Below are 23,093 nucleotides of genomic sequence, written 5' to 3'. Positions count from 1 at the left end.
CACCTTCAATCATATTGCACAGATTAGTAAAACCTCTAGGGTCAATATTCTCTTGTCCTAATCTTGGTTAAGATACCGGGTGTTTGGCATCATTCCCACAAGTAGAGGTTATAGAATCATGGAACCATTAAATTGTTTAGTTTGGAAAAGACCTATAAGATCACCAAGTCCAACCATCAGCCCAGCACTGCCAAGTCCACCCTGTCCCAAAGTGCTGCGTCTACGAGTCTTGTAGATACTTCCAGTAATGGTGACTCCACCTCTTCCCTGGGCAGCCTGTTCCAGTGCTTGGCAACCCGATCCATGAAGAAATGTTTCCTCATATCTACTGTAAACCTCTCCTGTTACAACTTGAGGCCATTTCCTCTTGTCCTGTCACTTATTATCTAGGGGAAGATGCCAATCCCCATCTGACTGCAACCTCCTTTCAGACAGTTGTGGAGAGTGATAAGGTCTCCCCTGAGCCTCCTTTTCTCCAGGCCGCTCCCTCAGCCACTTCTCGTCAGACTTGTGCTCCAGACTCTTCACCACCTCCATTGCCCTTCTCTGGACACATTCCAGCATCTCAATGTTTTTCTTGTGCTGAGGAGCCCAGAGCTGGACACAGGATTCGAGGTGTGGCCTCACCAGTGCCAAGTAGAGGGGGTAACAATTTCCCTGCTCCTGCTGGCCACACTATTGCTGATTCAGGCCAGGATGCCATTGGCCTTCTTGGCCACCTGGGCACATGCTGGCTCATGTTCAGCCGCTGTCACCAGCACCCCAAGCTCTTTTTTTGCTGGGCTCCTTTCCAGCCACTCTGTCCCCAGCCCACAGCACTGCATGGGGTTTTTGGGACCCAAGTGTAGGACCTGGTTGTTGGCCTTGTTGAACCTCACACAATTTGCCTCAGCCTATTGATCCAACCTGTCGAGACTCCTCTGCAGAGCCTTCCTGCCCTCCAACAGATGAACACTCTTGCCCAACTTTCTGTCTTCAGCAAAGTGACTGAGGGAGCACTCAATCCCCTCATCCAGGTCATTTGTAAAGATACAAAACAGGACTGGCCTCAGTACTGAGGGCACGTACAAGCATATGTGTGTGTATGGTGAAAGCACATACACACAGAGAATTTTTCAAAACAAATATTCTTTCCTCCAGCCTTTACCTTTCTTGATTTCTCAGGAACATAGAAAGCACAGTTCACTGACTTCTCCATTCTGTTTGGCAGCACATTGGAGACAACTTTTGACAGCACTGTGACAACTGAGGTGAATGGGAGAAGCATACCAAGCCTGTCCAGCCGATCGAGCGCTGTGACTTGGAGGCTGGGGCAGGCCAGCCCCCGGCTGCAGGCGGGAGATGCTCCATCCTTGGGTGCTGGTTATCCTCGCAGCAGCGCCAGCCGCTTCATCCACACAGACCCTTCTCGGTTCATGTACACCACCCCGCTCCGCCGAGCTGCTGTCTCTCGCCTTGGAAACATCTCTCAGATTGACATGAGTGAGAAGGGAACTGCTGATTTGGACATATCCTCTGAAGCTGATGTTGGTGGCTACATGAGTGATGGAGACATTCTTGGGAAAAGCCTGAGGACTGATGATATCAACAGTGGGTAAGCAGCACTTTTTCCCCATATGAGCTAATGCATGATTGGTAGGAGTAGAAGGATTTTTCTAAAAATTTTGGCACACAAGCAGAAGTGGCATTATAGTTGGAAAATTTAAATATACATATAAAAAAATAAACCTCTAAACTGCCAGCAATACTCTCAGTTGCCTTCAAATTCTGTTCTTTAACATCAAAATTCCTTTGCTGTGAACTTTGAATTCCAATATTACTTACTGGAAAATTCTAGTTGTCCTGTGAACCATCAGTTTGCATTGCTTTCCCTGGGGTAAGTCTTCTTTTGGTATTTTTATGTTTTGTTTGAGATGGTATGTATGACATTGGATGCAGCTGATGAAAAGCAGTTGTTGACAGCACTGACTTTCTGTTTCTACTTCAGATATTGTCTAGCATAGTCATTGCAATGGGCCTTTATTGTAGGTTTTCAGCTGTGCCTATCATTTGAGCAGCAGCAATATCTTTTCATTAAAGACTAGATCAGTTACTCCTTTAGTGTATCCAGGAGAAAGAATCACAATTTTTATTTTTGTTTGCTCAATCAATTGGAGTACTGCAATTTGAAGTGCTGCATTCCCTGTGTTTCAAATTCAACAATTCTTATATCAATCTAGGAACACAAGTCACTTCAGTCCTGTGTATGTTAGACCTCCTAGAACATCATTAAAAAAGAACAGCCATGTTACAGTTTTACTCATACTTAAATTACTATTCACTGCTGCTTTTGGCACCTCAAGGCTGCTTGCTGACTGATGTAACGCTATGTTAAATAGAAGTTCCATGGAGTACCTGGTCATGTCACACCACACTGCTTCACTCTGTAATTTTAGAATTCTTGCTGTCAATCTAATCTCTTAGTTTGAAGCATAGCTATGATTAGAGAATAGTGGGGGATGAATTTGAGTATGATACATTCCTAAAGGGAAATCTAAGTCTGTGATCAAAGCTCTCTCTAGAATAGTGTCTCATCTCAAGCACCATCCAAAGATAGATCTCTAGAAAAAGCATCATTTTAAAGAAAGCATATTCCTGTATCTCCCTGGGCTACTTTTTCAGTGATCTGTGTATACAGTGCTGCTGACAACATTGTCCACAACACATCATTAATGACTGTCAAATAGGATGCCATATTTATATGTGCTAGAAAAGAGAAAATACATATGGAAAATATGATACTTTAATGTCTGAGGACCTCTTATCATAAAGGAAATATTAATGCTGTCTTTGACAGATGCATGATTTTATTCAAAATTTTAAAAATGGGAATCCTTTGCAGTGCCTCATGAGTTGTATTAATTAGCTTATCACATTAAAGGGTGAATATAGTCATCTTATGTGACTTTTCTTTGCATCTGTAATAAGGATAACTCAATAGATAGTAAGTTGCTCTGTGCTCAGTTAACATTTTTAGGTGCAGTAAATGTTAAAAACAATTGATAAGCTCTGAAATTTCAGGATTCACTGAGGCATGTAAAGTCTTATCTCCTCCATGCCTCTTCCATTATCAGTTTAATTACTTTAAACACTTGGGGAAAAGAATGCAGCAGAAATTAGAAATTAGTGTGAGGAAGGCCTGTTGCGCTTGTCAAGTCTATCCTTACTTATACAGGAAAAAAATGCATTTAGTCTGGATTGCATTCAAGCCACAGCTAAATTTAATATGCAATTCTAGAGCTGTGGAATCTACTGGACAATGCACAGCTAGCTAAATAATCTGTCAAAAAAGTCTGAATTTTGTCTTTAATAAAAGATGAATATAATATGTAAATGTGACTGTTAATTTACCTTTGCAAACAAATGTGTAGTTACCTTCTCCAAACTCCAGATACCAAGGCTTCAGAAACACTTTGCCAAACTACTGGCCAAATCTCAACCATGCATTAAATGCCTCAGAGTTTTGTTGAAAATAATCAAAGGAACCCTTTGTGTTTTAATGCACTTGAGCTTGCCTTCACCCCTACTGCCACCCAGGACATGCTGCCTTTTCAGACTGGAGCTACCAGAGAGGGCTCCGCTACTGCAGCTTTGCTCTCAAGGCCTGCACCTGTTCAGCCACCCCCAACCACGGGGATGGACGCAGAGGTGGGTGCTCCCAGGCTGCTGAATTGGCCCTCAGGTCTCTGTTACAGATGATTTCAATTAAATCTGCTCCCAGAAGGAACCACAGGGAGAGGGCCAACACAACTGGAGTAGCAGCAGTCTGTGTGCATGCCTTGGTTTGTGACTGGGATTCTGTGTAATTACTAAAGTTAAATGCTTGTGTGCTTGCATACATGCTTAGACTGAAAGGTGTGTTTATGTGGCACCATTTCATGGCTCAAGGAGAGCTTGTATTAAAGACTGAATCATGAGTAAACTTAGTGAGATCATTTTAGCCATCAACCTAACATTGGGACTACACCTATTTCAGTAAGTCTGTGCTTTATTTTGAGTAGGTTCAGTGAGGTACAGAATTTTTTTTCTGAATATGTGTGCTTCTAAGTTCAGTGCCATACATGTGCACGGTCCTTCAAAAATAAATTTATGCTAACTTTGTTGGTGAATTAAAGTTATTAGAAAATACAAAAGGGAAACAGAAAGAACAAGAGCCTAAGAGGGAGGACAGTTTAACAAAAAGTCCTTTGGGAACATAATGGAGAGGTCCTGTGGGTAAGACAGGCTGGTGATGCTGCTCCATTATAAGAGCCAAGACATCTCAGAAAGACACCCAAACTGTGGGAGATAGACATTCCAGAAATTATTGCTGGAACTTTTAATGGTTCTCTAGTGAGTAAACAGCACTATACTCACTGTTTCATTCATTAGACGTGCATTATAATGTGAAGTGGTAAGACTCAAGTAAATGGAACACTCATTAAAAATATTCTTAAATATCTCAGTGAATATCTATTTCATGTCTGAATAATTGCATCCCAACAGGGACTATGAATTTGGGTTCCTAATTTCTGTTCCCATTTGGATAAATGCAACTAATTTTTATTTTTTTTTTTAAGCTGGAGTGATTTTTCTTCCACCTGGTGCTATTTTTTGGCAAAACCACAGTATTTAAAATGTGCTTTTGAACATACTTGAGGGCTTCAGTCTAAAAATATTTTCTTAAAAGAGGTTGGCCTGTAAGCCATGACAGAAAAAGGCAAATGATCCCAGAAAACAGGCAGATACCCAATCTCCCTGTGTCAGGCACATAAAGTGGGAATATTTGGTATAAGTCTACCATCTAATAAGACAACCTGTACCTTAAACATTTGAATTTCACAGACCATTAACTTTAAAGTGAAACACGTTGCCAGATGGCTGCATTTCCCACTGATTGACCACAAATTTATTTTCAGGTACATGACAGATGGAGGACTCAACCTATATACAAGAAGTCTGAACCGAATACCAGACCTTGCTGCCTCTCGAGACGTCATCCAGAGAGGGGTTCATGACGTGACTGTGGATGCTGACAGGTAACAGTGCTTTGCTAAGTAAAAACCTGTCTGAGCTCTATAAATATTTTGCATCCTTCACACTTGCTAAAATATCATATAAGGAATAGGAAGCAAGCTTCTGAGGCTGCAGGTTTTCTGAGCACCCAAAATAGCAAATACCACAAGGAGTGGGGGAAAAAAACCAAATTTCTCACATGGGAACGAGACTCAGGAATATTTTTTTGTTGTAAATGTAAGAGAAAATATTAAGAAGCCCAGACCTTATTTGCAACCTTAAACTTCTGAATAGGGACATGATTTTTACAGGTTGCCTTATCAGTTGATGAGCAAAGGGAAAATTCACATGGTCTCTAGGCAGCAGATTGTGTGCCTGGTGACATGGTTCAAAAGATACATTTGGATTTGGCTGGAGCTAGAACAATGGTCTTGTCCACCTTGTTTTGCCCTTTGCAAGTATCAGAAGAAGGCAGTACCGGCAAGTAGTGAGAAGTGAGAATTGGGGTTCTATCCCGTTGTTTGTACAGTGTGAAAAAACAAACAACTCCATCCTGCCCTTATATATGGATGTCAGCATAAAAAACATGCTCCCAGTAGTATGTCTGTTCCTGTTCCTTAAGCTTAAACTAGATTCATATTGGTGGCTTGTATCCACATCTGAGAAATAAAAATTCATAACCCAGCTTTTGCAGAATTTGGAGCTGTCAGCTCTGAGGTTTTGGTCAGACCATCATAGAGATAAGGAACAGCTGTGAAATTTGGCAGTCTAAAATATGATGGGGTCTATTTGAATGCTCTTGTTTTAAAATAAAGTTTCTTTTAGGGGAAACAAAAAAAGTATTTGATCACAAAGGGGGCAAAGGGGGAAAAGGTTCATGGAGTTGATCTGGTTTTATAAACCTGGCATATTAGTTGAAGAAGTTCTAGGATATTTACCTAGGTATAGAATTTTTACTTTTCACATTTTCTGATGAAAATATGCCTGTGAGGTAAGTCAGGAATAATCTGAATTGGTCAAATGGTGTAAGCAGTGCAGCAGGATGAAGGACATAATTTTCAGCTAGGAATCCAGTTACTTAAAAAAGAAGGTTGCTTTAGCTGATATCAGAGCATTTGTTGACCTTGCAGAAAAACCCTATTTTAGATAGAAATTCAAATGAACATGGATAGGTTCTTTGAAATGCAAGCATTGACATGATGCAAAGACCAGAGAAGGTGTACAGTAGGCGTGTAAGAAAATAATTTGGATAGAACTCACGCAGTAACAGAGGGAAGAAATGAGATGTGGGCAGGAGGGACTTTTGTGGAGCTCTGTATGTGAGAACAGAAACCTTATGCTCAAAGTGAGAGAGAGGGTGGAAAATTTAGAGGCTGGCAGTCATGTAATTAGAGAATGTCACAAATGCCCACGTTTTTGTCTGTCTCTCTTTTTTCCCTTGGGAGTGAAGTTATTAGAGCTCTTCCCACCGTGCAATATTCACACCCAGGTTTCAAACCACACAGATTTCCCCTGGGGAAAAAAAGAAGGTCCAAAATAAGGGATTTTTTACTTTTTCTTAGTATTCCTCAAGTTCTAGATGCCACTCAAACACTGGATGCTTATTTGTCTTAGTGTAGGTATTTGTTGTTCTGTGCTGTGTGCAGGTTCATACATATTTTGCAGAGTCTATAAGCTACAAATGTGAAGTAGAACTTCAAGTAATGATTGCTTTCCCTTACACAAAGAAAGAAAGCTGGATTCCTATGTTCTTCTAGACCCTATAAATGAGGCTTCATGGACCATACTATGTTAGTATTTAATTGAAAGGTTTGTCATAATGCACAGGCATAAAGTATTTAAGTTACGGCTATTCAGACAAATTCTGGCATTCCCTGACCTTTCAATACATTACTTTTACAAACTTAATCATTCTTCATGGAATAGGAGGGAGGTTTTTTACATATAAGTGCATGCTATTCCTTGAAAAAGCAAAAGTTGTTTAGGAAGTGTAAAATGTAAATAGTTTTATGAGTTCTGATGATAATAAAACACATGCTTACCAAAACTGGTTGTAAAAAAACCTGTGGTGGGTAGAAAAAAATTATTTGTGATGATCTTCAAAAATGTGTTCCACATTTATGATGTGAAATCAGGGAAAAAAAGCAATAGAGATTGCTGAGACTTCAGCAGAGTAAGCTTCATTCCTTCACAACAGTGTAAGTACCTAAGATTTCATCTGATCTCACATAGCCTTTTGCATCATTTTTTGTCTACTCTGAACAAAAAATAATAGGCTTCAAGGTATTCCTTGGCACTGGGATGATGAACTCTCTTCTGTGAAAGAGAATTATTTTCCTCACTGTCCTCCCAGTAGATATGTGAAGGACACACACATTTTCTCTGTGGTATGATTACTATAAGCCTTTTTCATAATTGGCACGATCTGCCCTTGCCTTTCTGTTGTAAAGGACTCTGCTGGCATCTTTTTTTGGGCAGAAAATAAATTATATGCTGCAAATATCTGATTTACATTAGCAAGCAGGAGAGAAGTTTTGGTATTTTGCCCATTACTAGAGGAAGCAGCTTTTGCTGACAGCAATCCCATGTTCATGAAAACTTAACCTGGGTTTTTTTCTGACAAGTTATATCTTCTTATATTTTAATACTTTTTCTCTTTGTGAGCTGGCAGTACAATATTCTTTAGAGATGTACACTGATATCTTTGAGGGTAATGCTGTTTCTGGTAAATTTTTACTTTCGGGCTGATTCTCATTTCCTGGATCATGTAAAAAGACAGGAAGGTCCCCAGTGTGATGACACTAAATTGTTTCAGAGAGCACCTGTATCTCCACATCTTTCCAAAAAGCAAAGGATTGAAGGATCTTCATGTTGGAAACCTAGCCTGAGAGAGCTCATCCCCATAATAACATTGAATAGCTCTTTGAACTTTATAATAAAGTTAAATTCACAAAGTCAACATAAGCCAAGGCTTAAGCGTTGTTTTCATAAAGAATTGCTTGCATAAAGCACATTGGTGCCAAAAGTAGTACAACAAAATTACTTGTTCTGGTGAAGGAATTGTAAAGGCTGAAGGGACGCTGGCAGCATCAGATGTCAGCAGTTGTTTCATGAAGTGTTGGGTTTTTTGTTTGTTTGTGGGTTTTTTATTTGGTTGATTTCAGTTTTGTTTTTCTTTTTTTTTTTTTAAATAAATGCTTATTCCTTCCAATTTACCTTGTTTCAGTTACGATAAGAAATTAATCAGAGAGGAAGATGGATTTTCTTTACTGGGTATAACATGGGATATGGCTAAGAGAGTTCTCAGTGGTATTATATTACGTTTCATTTATTGTCCTGTCTGCTTCCTCTACACTCTAGCATTTGCCTTCTGGGACTTGTAGAGGGAGTATTTGAGGAAAATTCTTGGATTTCAAAGCCTTTTTAAAAGTAAGATGAGCCAAAAGAGATTAGATATAAGCACAGAGAATAAATTATGTTCTTCGGAAGAATAAGGTTTGTTGCAATCTAGGTTGTAATGTTTCCAAACCACCCCGTGATCTTCATGAAAACTGTTAAGGAAGTTTAAAGTAAGCCCTATTAAAAGGGGATATAGCTCCACTGAGTTCAAATATTGTCCTTCCACTCCCTATACATGCAGAACTTACTGCAGTGTGTCATAAGCCACAGCTTTCTTCACCTTCTTGACTCAACATAGGTTGTACAACTACTTCCCCTCACATCCCTTGAATGCAGAATTCTTGCTCTTTCACCTTTTTTTTTTTTTTGGATGAAACCCAAAGCTTTAAAGTTTATGCTGCTTAGTGTGCTTCTATCATGACCCACTTCAGCTACTTTGCTGTTGCATTGAATCTGAGCCCCCATAATACAGAGTTCTTTTGCATAAGGAATCTCCCAAATGCTTCCACCATCTGCCACATGTGCAGAAGATTTGGCACTTATCTCAGACTAGCTCAGGCTGGCCTGGTTGTTCTCAGCCAAACCATAATCACCATAATACATTATTAATTATAATAAAATAATTCCAGATTTTGCCTGTAGTTTATTAGCTAACTTCCTGCATGAATGACTATAAGTCTTCTTCTGGTGTTTGTCTGAGTAGATGACCCTTGAGTTGGAATACTGTGCGTTTGAAAAAGGACCTTCAGAAAAGTTTAATACACATTGAACTGGGAGCTCTGTTTCATAGGGTGGGTCATATCAGAAAAGGCTGAGACATCATGAACAATAACTTGAAATCCAAACAGAATACAATGCCTGTTATCATACTATACAGTTCTAGAAGCACATTGAAATTTCTGCTGTCTTTTGGAATTTACCCCATTGTATATATACCCCAAAGGGGCATACTTGTTGCCTTTCTATCCAGATGAATCTGTGTGATGTTTGTTTCATCACTGGACTAATACTGTGTTTTCTGCTATGTGTCTCTGCAGTTTGGTATTGATGTGACCATTTTTCTGCCAAATTGCAACAATTACCTGTTCATTTTGCTGCTTCTGGTTGCTGAGTAGGATTTACTATGGATAAAGGAAACGTACATGCCGCAGTATTGAGCTATGCAATGTGCACATGCCGCAGTATTGAGCTATGCAATGTGCTATCTGCCCTTCCTTTGCCACATTCAGCTATCTGCCCTTTCCTTTGCCAACATTTCAGGTCTCTCCAACACTGGGTACCTGTGTCCATGGCAATAAATACAAATATCCATGCCACAGATATGAATTCATAAATAATAAAACACAGAAACAGGTATGCCTTCTTCTTGCTATCTGAGGCTTTCTTGGGCAAAACTGAGTTTTGCTGTAAAACTTCACTGTGTAGGGAGGCTTCCAATATCTTTGCATCTGCCTTCACCACTCAGTATGCCTGTGACTTACTCTGTTCACAATCTAAAAAAGTCATTATAGGCCTTAAAATCAGCATGGTTCATATAGTTCTGTGATCTGCTATCATTTGATTGGTTGTGATTTTATAGTATTAGTAAGTTCTTAGGATGTTGGAAAAATTTAAGTATCTATACCTCACTGTGTTTGCAGTTACTGTTCAAATACCTATAGAAACCATAATTATAGAATCTCTCTTGTGAAGCAATTTAAATTTTAAAGAGTTTTTACTATTATTGTTCTCTTCTATACTTTTCATCTTCTCTAATTTCTTTTCACAGCTGTTGCTGTTAACATTTCCCACCATTTACTTCTTTATTACTCTCAAATGATCCTGCATTTTCTTAGTCTCTGGTGTAAATCTTTCCTTATCTTGGCATCTGCTAGGCTATCAAGAAAGTTACTAGTTAGAAGTATCTATTTCAGTGTGAAGTTAGAAGTATCTTGGCTTTTATTGTTTCTGCAAAGTATGGATGCTAAATTTAAGTACCTAAAGCATAAATATGTGTGTATCCATGCATGAAGGGCAGAATAATTGTGTCAGAAGAAGCACTCCTGGAGTTTTGGCTCATTATGTGGTTAAGTATTTAGAATTCTTTGAGGATGAATTCTTTATTTTCAAAAGCATAATGAGAAATAAATTTTTCAGTAATACAATTTTGTACAGCATTATTAATTTAGAAAGAAGGCTATTTGAATTAGTACAATTTGTTTCTGGTCATGCTTTTTAAAGTCAGGATTTGAGCAACATAAAATAGGCAAAGCAACTGGACTTTGATATAATTTTGTGAAGTTCACCCTTCCTTACTTCCTTTAAACATCTACTGTAATTGGCAATAGAACCACAAACCAAAACACGGAAACATTTACCAGCTGTGTGGTTTTAGGTTCAGATACTGTATTAATATCAGTGACATAAACAAACTGCATTGTTAGCATGCTGTCATTAGCATATTAAACTGTCATGGTCCTGCAACATCATGTCTGCAGACACATGTTTTTGCACCCAGCTTACATTAGAAAATCACACTCAGAAAAGGCAAATGTGAAGGGCAGATGTTTACCTTAAAACAAGACCAGGCTGCAAATGACAAATTAAGTTTTCTCTTTTTGAAATTTTTACTAAGTGGAAGAAAGAGGGACAACTAGTTTCAGTTTAGATTAAAAAGGAATTATTAGAAATAAGTATTTAAATTTTTGCAGGAATACAAGTACATTCTCATGCCGTGCTAAATGAGCTGAGCATATAGTTTGCTGCAGGTTTATTGAACCAAAGGCTGGCTCTTTACAGATGACATGTATAATATTCTCGTAAATGTACTTTTGAAAAGTGGATCGTGTGGAGCTGGGTATTGATGACATGCAGTCTGTTGGCATTTCTGCTTATTTCAAAACTTGACTTAATATTTAAAAGGTATTTGAAATGAGGCAGGGCTTTATCTTTTATTAACAGATTTCTAATTCTTGACTTCAGGCAAAGTGTAGATGGTTTATTTTGATTGCAATCTACTTCTGAAGAGAGTATTAGTCTATTTAATAAAAGCTTTCTAAGACTCAGCTTACAATTTCAGCAGCAGCAACATTTTGGTCCACCATTGTACTTTATTGTCTTTGTTGTTTCCTTGACAGCAAAGACTACTGTACTGCCTCTTTGTGTTAGAATAAAGCATGGGTAGTATGATTTAAACCATTAACCAAAATACCCCAGGCTCAAATATAAAATTCAAGAACTTGAATCTCCCATGTGATACCTACTCGAGTCCTGGAGTCAAGAAACAAATAAATTTCTTTAAAATGTCTTGATTAATTTGATGGCTGGAGGAAACAAATATTGTCATTTTATTCTCCTGCATGTCTCTTTCTAAAAAAATCATATTGAAATTTGTAAAAGAATAGCTGCGATTGATATTACAGTTCTAACATTAACAAGCACATGGTATTTTAGACAGAAGCCTCATAAAACTGTATATAAAAATATGGATTTTGATGATTTATTACTGGAGATAAAGCAGCTCATGATTGCTAAGCTGCCTTTTGTTCCAAATTGCCTGAGAGGTACTTCTTTCTTGGTTAGTCATTTTTTAAAGAACTGCATTTATAATAGTTGCATTCCAGACTGAGGTATTGCCTGCTTGTCAAGCGAAACATATGAATTATAAAAACATTTCAATTAACCCTTTCATGGAAAACAGTTAATTTGTAACACTGTAAAAATCCTTTGCCTTGGATTTATAAGGTATAAATTTACTTCAAATAAAATATGAATTCAGCAGCTTCAGCAGACCTCTAGAACAATGAGAAATAGGTAAAAATTGAGAGCCCCATCAGGGTGTGCTTTTTACACTCATGAGATGTCATAAAAAAGGGGTTAAATGTACTATTGTTTTGTACACCTGCACTTTCTCCTAGTTGACAGGTGGAAAAAATAGTTAAGTGAAAGGAAGAATGGATTTAAGTTAAATTAAACATCTAAAGCGTGAGTGCACTTTGCTGCTCAGGCTGTAGGGCTGCTTATGGTGCACAAACGGAAAATTGAAAGGTTTTGACTCTTTCCTTTGCTATGTGCTGCTCTTGGAGCAAAACAGTGCTACTCTGTCCTGGGCCTCCAGGAAAGGAGTGATGTTCAAAACATTTTGGAATTGAAATGGCATTGCAAGATAACTTTATCATTGTGGTTAAAGATAGCTGGAATCCAGATGGAAACTGGTTATGGGTTATCCATGATTAAATAAAATGAAAAGAAGGATGTCTCTAAAGCTGCGCAGGTTAAAAAACATGGGAGCCTTTTATTTTCCTTGACAGAGAAATAGACTTTGAACACTGTAGGCTGGCTAAAGAGTGAGTTCAAAGGGAGAGAGCATGAAGGGAAAGCTGGGAAGAATACCACGTGGCTGACAACCTGCCAGCCAGTGTGTAGAATACACTGTGCTGCAGGCTGCCTGCTGCAGAGCACACCATGTGCTAACCTTCCCTTTTGGAAAAAAAATCCATCCATTTGCTTATATCAACATTTTACTTACAAATCTTAATGATGTCACCTCTGAGTCTTCTTTTGATGGAGAGAGAAAAAGACAAGCCTCCCTCCTCAATCTGTTCTCCGGGTACTGTTGTGGAGGCTTCCTGCCCCTCCTGAGCCCCTTGGGACAACCTCAGCTCCATGCAGGAAAATGTTTGGTGCAGCAATATGCTAGGAGTTTTTCTTTTGATGTTACAGCACTAATCTCATCTGTATCTAATTGTTAAAATATTAAGTCTTCAAAGTTTTCCTTTGTAAACAAAAGATTGTCATAACAATTTAAGCAGGATCAGATGTGTAAATTTGCAGTGGAACCCCCAATGAATTCTACGGAAGTTTTTTTTTGCAAAAGGATACAATACACTTATAATTCAAACCTGCTTAGTGGACTAAATAATCTAAAATAATCTAAAATACATTATTTGAAGGCAATTTTAAAACCAGATTTACTGAATTAATCTTAATAAACAATTTAATCTCTTGCCTATGTGCATTAGTTAATTTAATTTCTGATGTGCTAAATTTTCCCTTTTATTCGAATGCATTGCACTCTAGTATATTTCATACTGCAGAATGGAATATAAAATGGCTGCTAACCATATAAACTGCTGTGAATGTAAATTCATAAAAGCAAAAATTTCTTTACTGCAGTTTAAATACATGTGTAGTGTTGGAAATAATTGCATTGCCCTGGGAAGTGCAATAACTGTTAACACAGGTGTTTGTCATTCTTCAATGTGCTTTATCTAGAAACAAATCTTATTGATATAAGTTAGTGTCTTTTATGTTTAAATACCCAACAGTTTTTGATCAGACGCTAGGTATACTGATTTAAAAGTGAAATTAGGGTATTTCAAATGGATAGGATTTCAACCAGTTTCTGGAAAAGAAACTACAAGTCATAAAACACTAAGTTATGTATTGCATATCTTCTGAGTGTTTATCAGTGAACAGATTCATACTGATAGCCAGGACATAAAAGCTGGAATTTTTTGATTCAAATTGGAAATGCACACACCATTTTAATAGCATTGGGAACCTTAGGAACAAGATATGAAGAATAAAGGTACTTCGTTTTTTTAAATAAAGCCCATATCTTTTTTTAAGATATTTATTTACTGATTTAAATACTCAAGTAGCAAAATTTAATAAGCGATCTGCGTCTGAGGTGACTGGAGGACATGTAATGCTTTCTGTGAAGCCAGAGATCAGCAAAGGTGTATAATCTTCATGATTCATGAAACACCATCTCTGGAAGCCCTTATCCCTGTTAACTGTACTAGGAACATTGCTAGACATCTAGCTTTTGGGTCATAATAAGAAAAAATATAACTGTTTTGAAAAATTAAAAAAACCCTATTTTTTTCTTTTAATTTTAAATAAAATAAATTCTAGTAGAGCATTGCAGTGACAGCCTGTCACCCAGCAATAGTTCCTTAGTAGAAAGAGTTATCTTTCAAGGGTTTTTAGAATGATTTTCCTAAAATGGAGTCTTTCTCTATACATCAAAGTTATTGAAAGAGAAATCAGCATGTTTTTTGAAGGCTGAAAATTCTTCTTTTTCCTCTTTGAGTTAAAATCATTCCCCTTCATGAAAAGAGTTGACTCAGTGTGCCACTTATAAGCCAAATGTTCTGATGCATAGTAAATAACTGAGTTGCTTTATTTTACAAATCTTTTTCCTTTGTTCAGTACAGAAAGAAATTTATGATCCCTTCTTTAGTACATCTTTCTTTCTCATCATTTAAATTAATGATACCAGCTATACTCTTGGGAAATGGATTAATATCAAGTGGATAAACTCAATACAAAATCATGTAGGAAAAATAATTTTATGTATTAAAAATAATAGTGTTGACAACAATAATTTAGAGCCTTCCAGATAAATTTTGAAACTTAATATCCTAACAAGATTTTCAACATTTTCCCTAAACAGCTTATTTTCAATAAAATGATCCACTTATTTTCTTTTGAAATGCATCTGTGTGATTGGAAATGTTGGAAACTTTAAGACGACCAGGCTGGTGTGTGTGTCATTCCAGCAAGGCACTGAATTGTAGAGTAGTGGTAAGTGAGCCCCAATAGCTCTGAATCAATTTCTGCAGCTTTCCAGTGTGGGCAGTAAGAACAGCCTGCATCACAGAAAATTGATGATAGACAGTTTATTAATTTTGGATTGCTGCCTTGGTGATGTTTTGTCAGACTCTTGGACTTACTGCAGCTATTTGGTCCAAGTCAGCACAAGGCAGTAAATACTGAAGGTAGCTGGTCAGCAATGCCACATGTAATTTTGGTCCTCAGTCTGTAGTGGGTTTGACTAATGCTTATTGAGGTAACCATAACTATTTCCTTGACAAGTGCTCCTTTCCTTTAACTAGCCACAACTCTGCTATAAGGGAGGACTGAATAATGTGATATTTGCTGTCTTAAAGCTGCAAGGAAATTCTCCTATTTCTGCTACCAGTTTCTGAAAAATCACCTTCCTGTATTTGAGTAGCAGCTTTGTGGGTTTTGTTCCTGTTATTTGCAAGGAGAAACTGGGATAAAAGCTTGAAATAAATCCTAAGACTAATCCAACTGAAGTATCTCACATCTGGTTTTATAGGATTTTTATTTGAAAATCTGATCAAGGTTATCAAGAAATAAGTACCATCTAAAAAGAAAAAATAGGAAAATTTAGGCAAAATAAATAAGAATCCTTTGACTTAAAAAAATGAGAATTGTAAGTAACCTAATAATTTCGGGATGGCTTGCACTACAGAGGTTGAAAAGCTATAAATAAAAATAAATCTTCAGAGGACAGTGTTAAATCTTTACATGCTTACTATTCATCTTTTAGGCAAACAGAAATGCTCCTGAGCGAACTTTAAACAATTGAATCTTTCCCAGTTAATTGTTTTCTATTTCACCTTTGAATGTTTTTCCAAAATACTGTCTGCAGAAGTGTGCCATAATGTAGAAATTATGCCAAACATGTTGTCAGGTCTTTCTGAATGGCACATGATTAGATTCAAGAGCTGAATGCTTAAGCTGTAGATTTAGCAAATTAAATTCTCTTTTCATTTGACCCTGGAGAATTTCCTCACGAGAAATTTGTGGATTAATGTACATGTCATAGAGAGCCATATCTATTTAAGGAAACTCAGACATGAATGTTTCTCTCCTTCCCTTTCTTTTTCTATTTCTGATAGGAAAGTAAACCCCATTATGTTGAACAGCTATGACTTTAGAAGGTATGGGACAGTCTGATGAGAATATTGTGGGTCTCTAAAGTATTTAAACAGCCTAACTTTTGCTACACATACTTTACTATTCAGTCTCAGTGAAAAAGATGAAACAGCTCCTACACTCCCTCTCCAGTGCATATCCTACATGCAATACTGCATTTATCATTCAGAGATTTCCAAAAATTATTTTATTAACACACTCTAAATACTCTTTACACATCACCAAAATGATTTAGTGCTTTCCTTAGCAGCTCTTCAGGATGGCTTTATGTTAGAAGGGCAGTCAGAAAGTCATCTGCTGGCTGGGCTAAACCAGGAGCAGGAAGCTTCCAGAGAGATAGCAGGGAAGGGCCTTCATCATGAAGAGAATGCAAACTGTGCTACTAATTATGTATCAAAGCAGAATTATCATACATCTCCTAACACCTCAAGGTCCTCTAAAGAGACTGTTGAAACTGTGCATAAAAGATATCAGAGGGTACTGAGGAGACTGCTGTTCTCAACAGTGTTGATAGCATGACAAGCACAGTGTCTGTGCCTGTGTGGCTGCCCTTCTGCTCTGGTTAGTGTGCCAGCAACAGTAGACCCTGCAATATCATCATATCATTACTCAACTAGGATATTCTCAAATGATTTTATAGGCTGTTGACTAAAAAAAAAAAAAAGCAAGTATGTATTTTGTGTTTGGCTTCAGCATGGGTGCTCTGACTTCTTTTAGAGAAACATGATTGGTCTTTGTTGCAGATGATGTTGGCCAGGTGCAGAGAGAGCCCTAAGTATCCCTGCAGTGCTGCTGGCTGTTCAGAGGGGCCTGTGAGCTCAACAGAGGTGGTGTGGTTCCCTGAGCTTCATGTCATGCCTCAGCACTTGCCAGTAGCTACAAGTAGTCAAACGATTGCAGAAGAACCCTTTGTGATGCTCTCAATTACAAAAAACATTTCATTAATTGCCAGTTTTCCCCAGATTGTGGAAATCAAGACGTGGCCTGGAGGCATCAATGTATTCTGTGTGCAGTTGGGATGGAACAGGGGATTTAACCTGCAGTAGTTGAGTACGTAAAACTCAAAGTATATGAGGAGAACAGTATTAACTCCAGATAAATCACTTCTTATTGTGTCAGGAATGGAAAGACATTTATCACAATAGTACTTCATAGTAATATCCTATAGTGGCAAAAAATTTACTTATAGTTTTTCTTTGTGCTACAGTTTCAAAGTTCTTTGATACATATTTAGCTGCCAGTTTGTAATGAACGCTGTGTCAGTTCCATCCAGACTTTGTGCAAGCCGTAGGAATCAGCTGGCTTCTTATTCTAATCACGGTAAGATCTCATGAAGCTAATATCAGAGGCTCTATAAAAATGTATGGCAGCAAGAGTTTTTAAGAAAAAATACATAATGGAAGGTGTGGTGTGTAATAAGTTGCAGTCTTTATACATCAATTCACTTTAATGCTTAGGTTGCTTTAATTTTCTGTTGGTTAAACAAGGGAAAGACATTTTTGGTTTCCCAGTATATTTTCATTTTTGTGTTGTTAAAGAACTTACTTTTGGCAGAGAAAAAAAAAATGGACAAGAACATATAGAATCATTCATGCATTTCCTGAAAGCTAGTATTATGTTGATGTTTCTCTATGAAGCTCTTCCATCTGCTTTTTTTCTCTAAATTCCAAGAGAAATCTCAGAATTTTTTTTGAAATTGTCACTGGTAAAGCAAGGATTTCTTAAGAAAAACTTGTGGCAGGGTTTTAATTTTTTCTTGTTGGAGGTGGATTTTTTAAAATAAGCAGCTACCTCAGTTATTTCTAAATCACTGCTAAATTAACATTAGATCCCCTTCCTTAATGGGTTTCTCTTCCTAGTGCTAGTTTTTTCTTCTGATATTTTTATAAAAGCCTTCTGTATTCCCATTTGGGTAGTATGGCTTCACGATGCTTCTTCTCTGGTGTTATCTCTTGCCTGCAAGACTTGTCTGAAGCCATATTACTAATTGGTTTCCTCCCCATTTTTCTTTTACAAGAAAGGAGTTTTTTAATCTTCGAACTTTTAACTCACTTTGGTAATTTCTTTTTCCCTGCATTTTTCCTTTTGAAGCAGTATTGAATTCCATTACACCTCCTGGGGTGTCTTTTAAGTTTGACCAGCTTTCCTGTATTCCAGTAGTTGTGTTCTTTGGGTTTTTTCACATTTCCAGCTAGTTTCATGCTTATATTCAACATATGTTGGTTTGGTTTGCTTGTTTGTTTGACCAAAGAAAAATATAGCAAGCTCTTTCCTCTAGTTTCACCTTTCTAGGATAGACTATGATTCAAAATAGACTCTGATTCTCCATTTTAATAGGTATTTGATTCTATTAGTTACTCAGCAATTAGCTATAGGTCTTTCCATAGTGATCCTCTCTTTTAAATTTATTGCCATAGTGTTTTTGATGATGAGATTTTAGGTCACTGATGGTTCCATTTTGAAATGGCACTATTTTTTCTGTCGCTTTCTGTCTCTGCAGTAAATATGAGAACCTGCTTTTACTGTTCAGTTACATTTATGAAGATGATTACCATTTATTCTCCAGATTGGTTTTGTTGTCTCACATTTTTTTCCCAGTGTATCAATTTTCAGTAGCTCTGACCTCTTCCAGGTTATCATTCAGTCTCTTCTAATATCAGAGTAAACTTAAGTGATAAACACTGGCTGGACTTTGGGAGAGAGGAGCAGTAGTCAGGAATGAGAAAGAACTGCAAAAGGCTGTTGTCAGTATTCAATTTGGAAAAAAGTCTTTGACATACTGCTGCTGATGTGGAACATTCAAAGAATTATTTCAGCTTTTGCAAAGTGGGTGGTAACAAATATGACAGCCAAGAAGTCTGGAGCATGAGACGAAAATGAAGTTTCCAAAGATGGCAGAGACTTAATTAATTGCAACAGACTTTAAATATTTTTGCTGTCTGCAGCTATAGTTTTATTTCATCTGTCACTTGCTAGCCTGCTCTCCAACTTGAATATTGCATCTATTAATGTAGGAAGTGGAGAAAATATTTCATTGTAATGGGGAGCTTTTAAGTTGGGATCTTTTTTGCCCTACATAGTGAAGCCATTTATGGCCACCTTCCATCTTTGTTAGTGACTCACCTCTGAAGTTTCATAGTCTAACTAGAATAACTAATAGGCTAAAAGAAATGTGCTATATTGCTGGTATGTCTTCCTCAATATTTCTAGCTGATAAAGGGGCTTTAAAATTTGTTTTGTTTTGAGCTTGGGGCTGTTATTTTTGTGTGTGTGCACAGCCAAGCAGTAGCCCTGCTTCTTTTGTCTTTTCTGGCTTTAACTCAAGATGACATTTATGGGAGATGAGAGAGCTTCAGGATGCTGGGATGAGATCTTGGGTGATTGGTTGCTGTTTGGCAGTGATTTACTAAAGCAACTTGCCTTATCTCCCTGACTGTGATCCTGGTACATTTACTGCTATAAACACAGATAGGCAGAGGTCCCATTACCTTCTCAGCAGAAGTTTGCTGTGTCATAGACTTAGTCATTCAAGTTCTAAGCCTAAGAGTTATTTAATTTTTAATATGAAACATTGATAAGTTCCAACTAAGCTGTGGAAGCAATCAGCCATTTTGTATGCATATTGCCATTTGTATAATTTAAATGCAAAGTCTGCTTTGCTTTCTCAGAAAAAATAGCATATGTTTTATAGAATTTTTGGAAAAGGATGAGTGTGCTCTGGGTTTCAGCCAGTCTCTTTGTATTATGTGCAGATGCTTTGGGACTTTAATAATTAGAGGATCTAATAAAAGAATCAGAGGATAAGCCCGGAAAATTACTATAACGTGAGTTCTCTTTGCTGTTACAAAAACCAATCTTTCCTGTTTCACCTAACACAAAATTGGAGACTTATAGGTGTATTTCAGCCCAAACTTACAGCAAACACATAACAGAATTGATGAAATCATTAAATCATTATTAAGTAGCATCTATTTCAAGCTGCCTGGATTTAATTGCTTTACCTTGAAAAATAAACACTAAAATCCCAAACCAAATAGTGAGCTATAATTGAACAGGTAAGCAGGGCAAAGGTCTGGAGTTCCTGGGTTAATACTATGTCACTTACTGGTTTTAAATTGTCATAGTACAGTAAATCTACATGGACTGTTTCTTTTTCCCCAGACTGACTGAAGAAATGAGTATGCTTTTTGTTGTAGGCAACTTTTCAGAAGGCAAAATCATGACTTTTTTCTTTACCATGTCCACCCCTAAGTCACACAAGATTTAAACAAACTCAAAACGTTGCTTTTCTGTTCTGCAGAAAACCCATCACTGCAAACCACCAATCGTCACATTATATAAGTACCAGCATACCTATGCCTACGTGTGTCCTGCCTGCAGGTGTTTGTCCAAGTGGTGTGAGCATGTGCTCATGGTACACACCCATGAGTCAGTGTCTCTGTGTGTGTGTACAGTGAGGCTTCAGGTTCTCCATGGAGGATGAAGTGGTGTTCACAAGCTGTGCTGCCTCTTCCTGCTGTCACCATCTGTGCTGGCTCTTTGCCTAAAGCAGGTTGACTTTGAATATCACCCTGAAAATAGATAGGTGTTAAAAACTAAGAGGTTGTGACCTTAAGTGGTTAGCAATGACACAGCATGATAAGTTTTTAACTCTTGAAGGATAAAGTATGAGGCTTGTCTTAGGAAGGTAGCAGATAAATAATGACCCTGTGAGCCAAGGAGAGAAAAAGGCAGTGAAAATGTTCTCCTAGTGATTATAGATATGTTCTTCAAGTGATTACAGATAGACTAAAATTATTCATCAAAGAATTTTGCAAAGATGCGTTAGGTTCCAGAAGCTGTTTTGGCTCTTCTGGTCTGATGAACTAGATAATTAAAAATTTACTCTGACAGTGTCATCTGAGTCTGCTAATTATTTACCAATTTCTGCTTGACAGCATAGTGCTGTATATTAGACCTAATTTACATTATCTCTTGCTGTATATTTCAGAAGTAGAAATGAGCAAGCAGCATATGCTGATATTTTCTTTTTGTTACAATTACAAAGGAAGGAAATATTCTATTATCACTCTGCCATCACCAATTTTAGGAAGCATATGGTATTTAATATTTTTATCTACATGTACAAACATTCCCTGATACTCCAAACATCACAGTGCTGAGTATTTTCCTTATTTTGAATCAGGGAAACAAAAGAAAAAGAGCTATTCTTGTCTTAAAAATTGAAGTTCTAAGTCTGCTGATTTTGCACACTGGCTATCAACCCTTTTAATCCTCCAGAGTTAAGTTTTCAAAAGTCATATACCCGTTTTTCCTCAAAAGTATCCACCTGTGCTTTTTTTTTTCTCCACTGTAAGAATGTATTCTTTTCCTTAACTGTGATAGATCTGCTCTTAACACCCTTACTTCTCATTTTATTGATTAGGCAAACAAATTCTGTCTGGCTCCTTCATCTGCTTCTTTGCTCAATTTTTGCATGTGGTCACCACTGATGCTTCTATGCTCATGCTGGTTGTTTTCTCATCCTCTCGTGTCCTAAACACTATGGAAATTATAAATATTCTGGGGCAAAGATTTTAGTTGCATGTTGCTCCAGTATGCAGGGAACAGATTCAACTAAACTATTTGAATACTATTTCTAGAGGACACCATAATACATCTTATGGTAACCATTAGTAAAGATCATCTGAAACCACTCCTACAAAGTTAGCATTACAGCTATTATTCAAATTCAGTCAAAAACATCACCAAATGTTATTCCTTAATGAGTCAGTTATGCTGGGCGTTGTTCCTTTTCAGCAGAATCCTTCCTTAAAATGACATGCCTAAAATAGATGGAAAAATTCATGAAAAGATAAATTGAGAGTATTTTGTACTGAGATAGTAGGGCTGTGAAATTAGAGATTTGGATTGGAAAGCCCTTTTGTTTCACCGTGTAGTCTAATTCAGCACTGTTGCTAAATAAGTATATTTGGCTGTTCTCACTTGAATATTCTATTTCCCATAGTGAAGATTTTATGTTATGCCCAGAGCATCTTGTTAAATTGATTCTTCTCACTGGGCTGGGTTTTTATATAGGTTTTGTCCAAATGCAGTAATATAAAATACTAAAATAAAAATTAGCAATAAATACTAGAAGGCAAGAAATCGCAAGGAATATCTGTGAGAGCACTATCAGAAAAGAAGTCAGAGCATAAATGGTAAAAAAGCAAAGCAAAATAATATTAGAGCCAGGAGTCAATAATATAATGATCATGATGGAATAAAAAAAGAAATAGATTTCATAATCTTACTAGTAGTACTTTAAAAAAGAGGCTTTATCAGATAGTAGTGTTTATGTCTATTTTGATAAAGTATTGATTTTCTGAAAGGCAGTGGTTGATTATAAAGGTACAATTAGCACTTTGTAACAATGACAGAGAGAAATATTCCTTTATAAACTTCATAATCTGATGTATCTGGACAAAAAGAATCCTAGCATTTTGAAAGGAAAAGCAGGGAAACACTTTAAAATGATACTCAGTGAATTCTTGAAGAAAGGAAATTGCTATTAGTTAATTTGAGAAAATTAATGCAGAACCACGCAATGGGAATATGACCCACAGGGAATCAAGAAGTCATTGTTCAGTAATCCTGATGCTTTATGCAATAAATTCAAGTGTATGTTATTTACATAATCCTCACATGAGAAGAAGGCCTGCTGTATTTGACAAACAGCAGCGATGTGATGAAAGAGAAAATGCCAAGCATATTTCTGCTTTCTGTAGTGCTACTCCCTCTTTAGAGTAGCACTTTAGATTTTGCTTTAGATTTTAGGAAAAAGCTGTTTTATGACGCTTTCAATACCACCTTTCACTGATGGTTGATTTCTGCTATAAAATAACGGAGGCCTCCCAGACTTGGTACATGAGAAGTCAGAATAAGCTCAT

The 23,093-nt window shown here is 37.2% G+C and overlaps 1 protein-coding gene across 10 annotated transcripts in view; it reads left to right on the top strand.

Annotated features, from left to right (window-relative positions):
• The window catches only part of NAV3 (neuron navigator 3), a 497,733-nt gene that overhangs the window by 390,905 nt on the left and 83,735 nt on the right, over window positions 1–23,093 (top strand). For all 10 annotated transcript variants that reach the window (XM_031055561.1, XM_031055560.1, XM_031055563.1 and 7 more), the window contains 2 exons: window positions 1,211–1,594; window positions 4,938–5,057. In XM_031055561.1, coding sequence (XP_030911421.1) covers window positions 1,211–1,594; window positions 4,938–5,057 — 504 coding nt within the window. The remainder of the gene's footprint in view (window positions 1–1,210; window positions 1,595–4,937; window positions 5,058–23,093) is intronic.

The sequence above is a fragment of the Geospiza fortis genome, unplaced genomic scaffold (genome assembly GCF_000277835.1).
Source record: "Geospiza fortis unplaced genomic scaffold, GeoFor_1.0 scaffold166, whole genome shotgun sequence".
NCBI lineage: Eukaryota > Metazoa > Chordata > Aves > Passeriformes > Thraupidae > Geospiza > Geospiza fortis.
The sequence above is the reverse complement of the archived record's forward strand: the minus strand, read 5'-3'. Positions and strand labels throughout refer to the sequence as shown.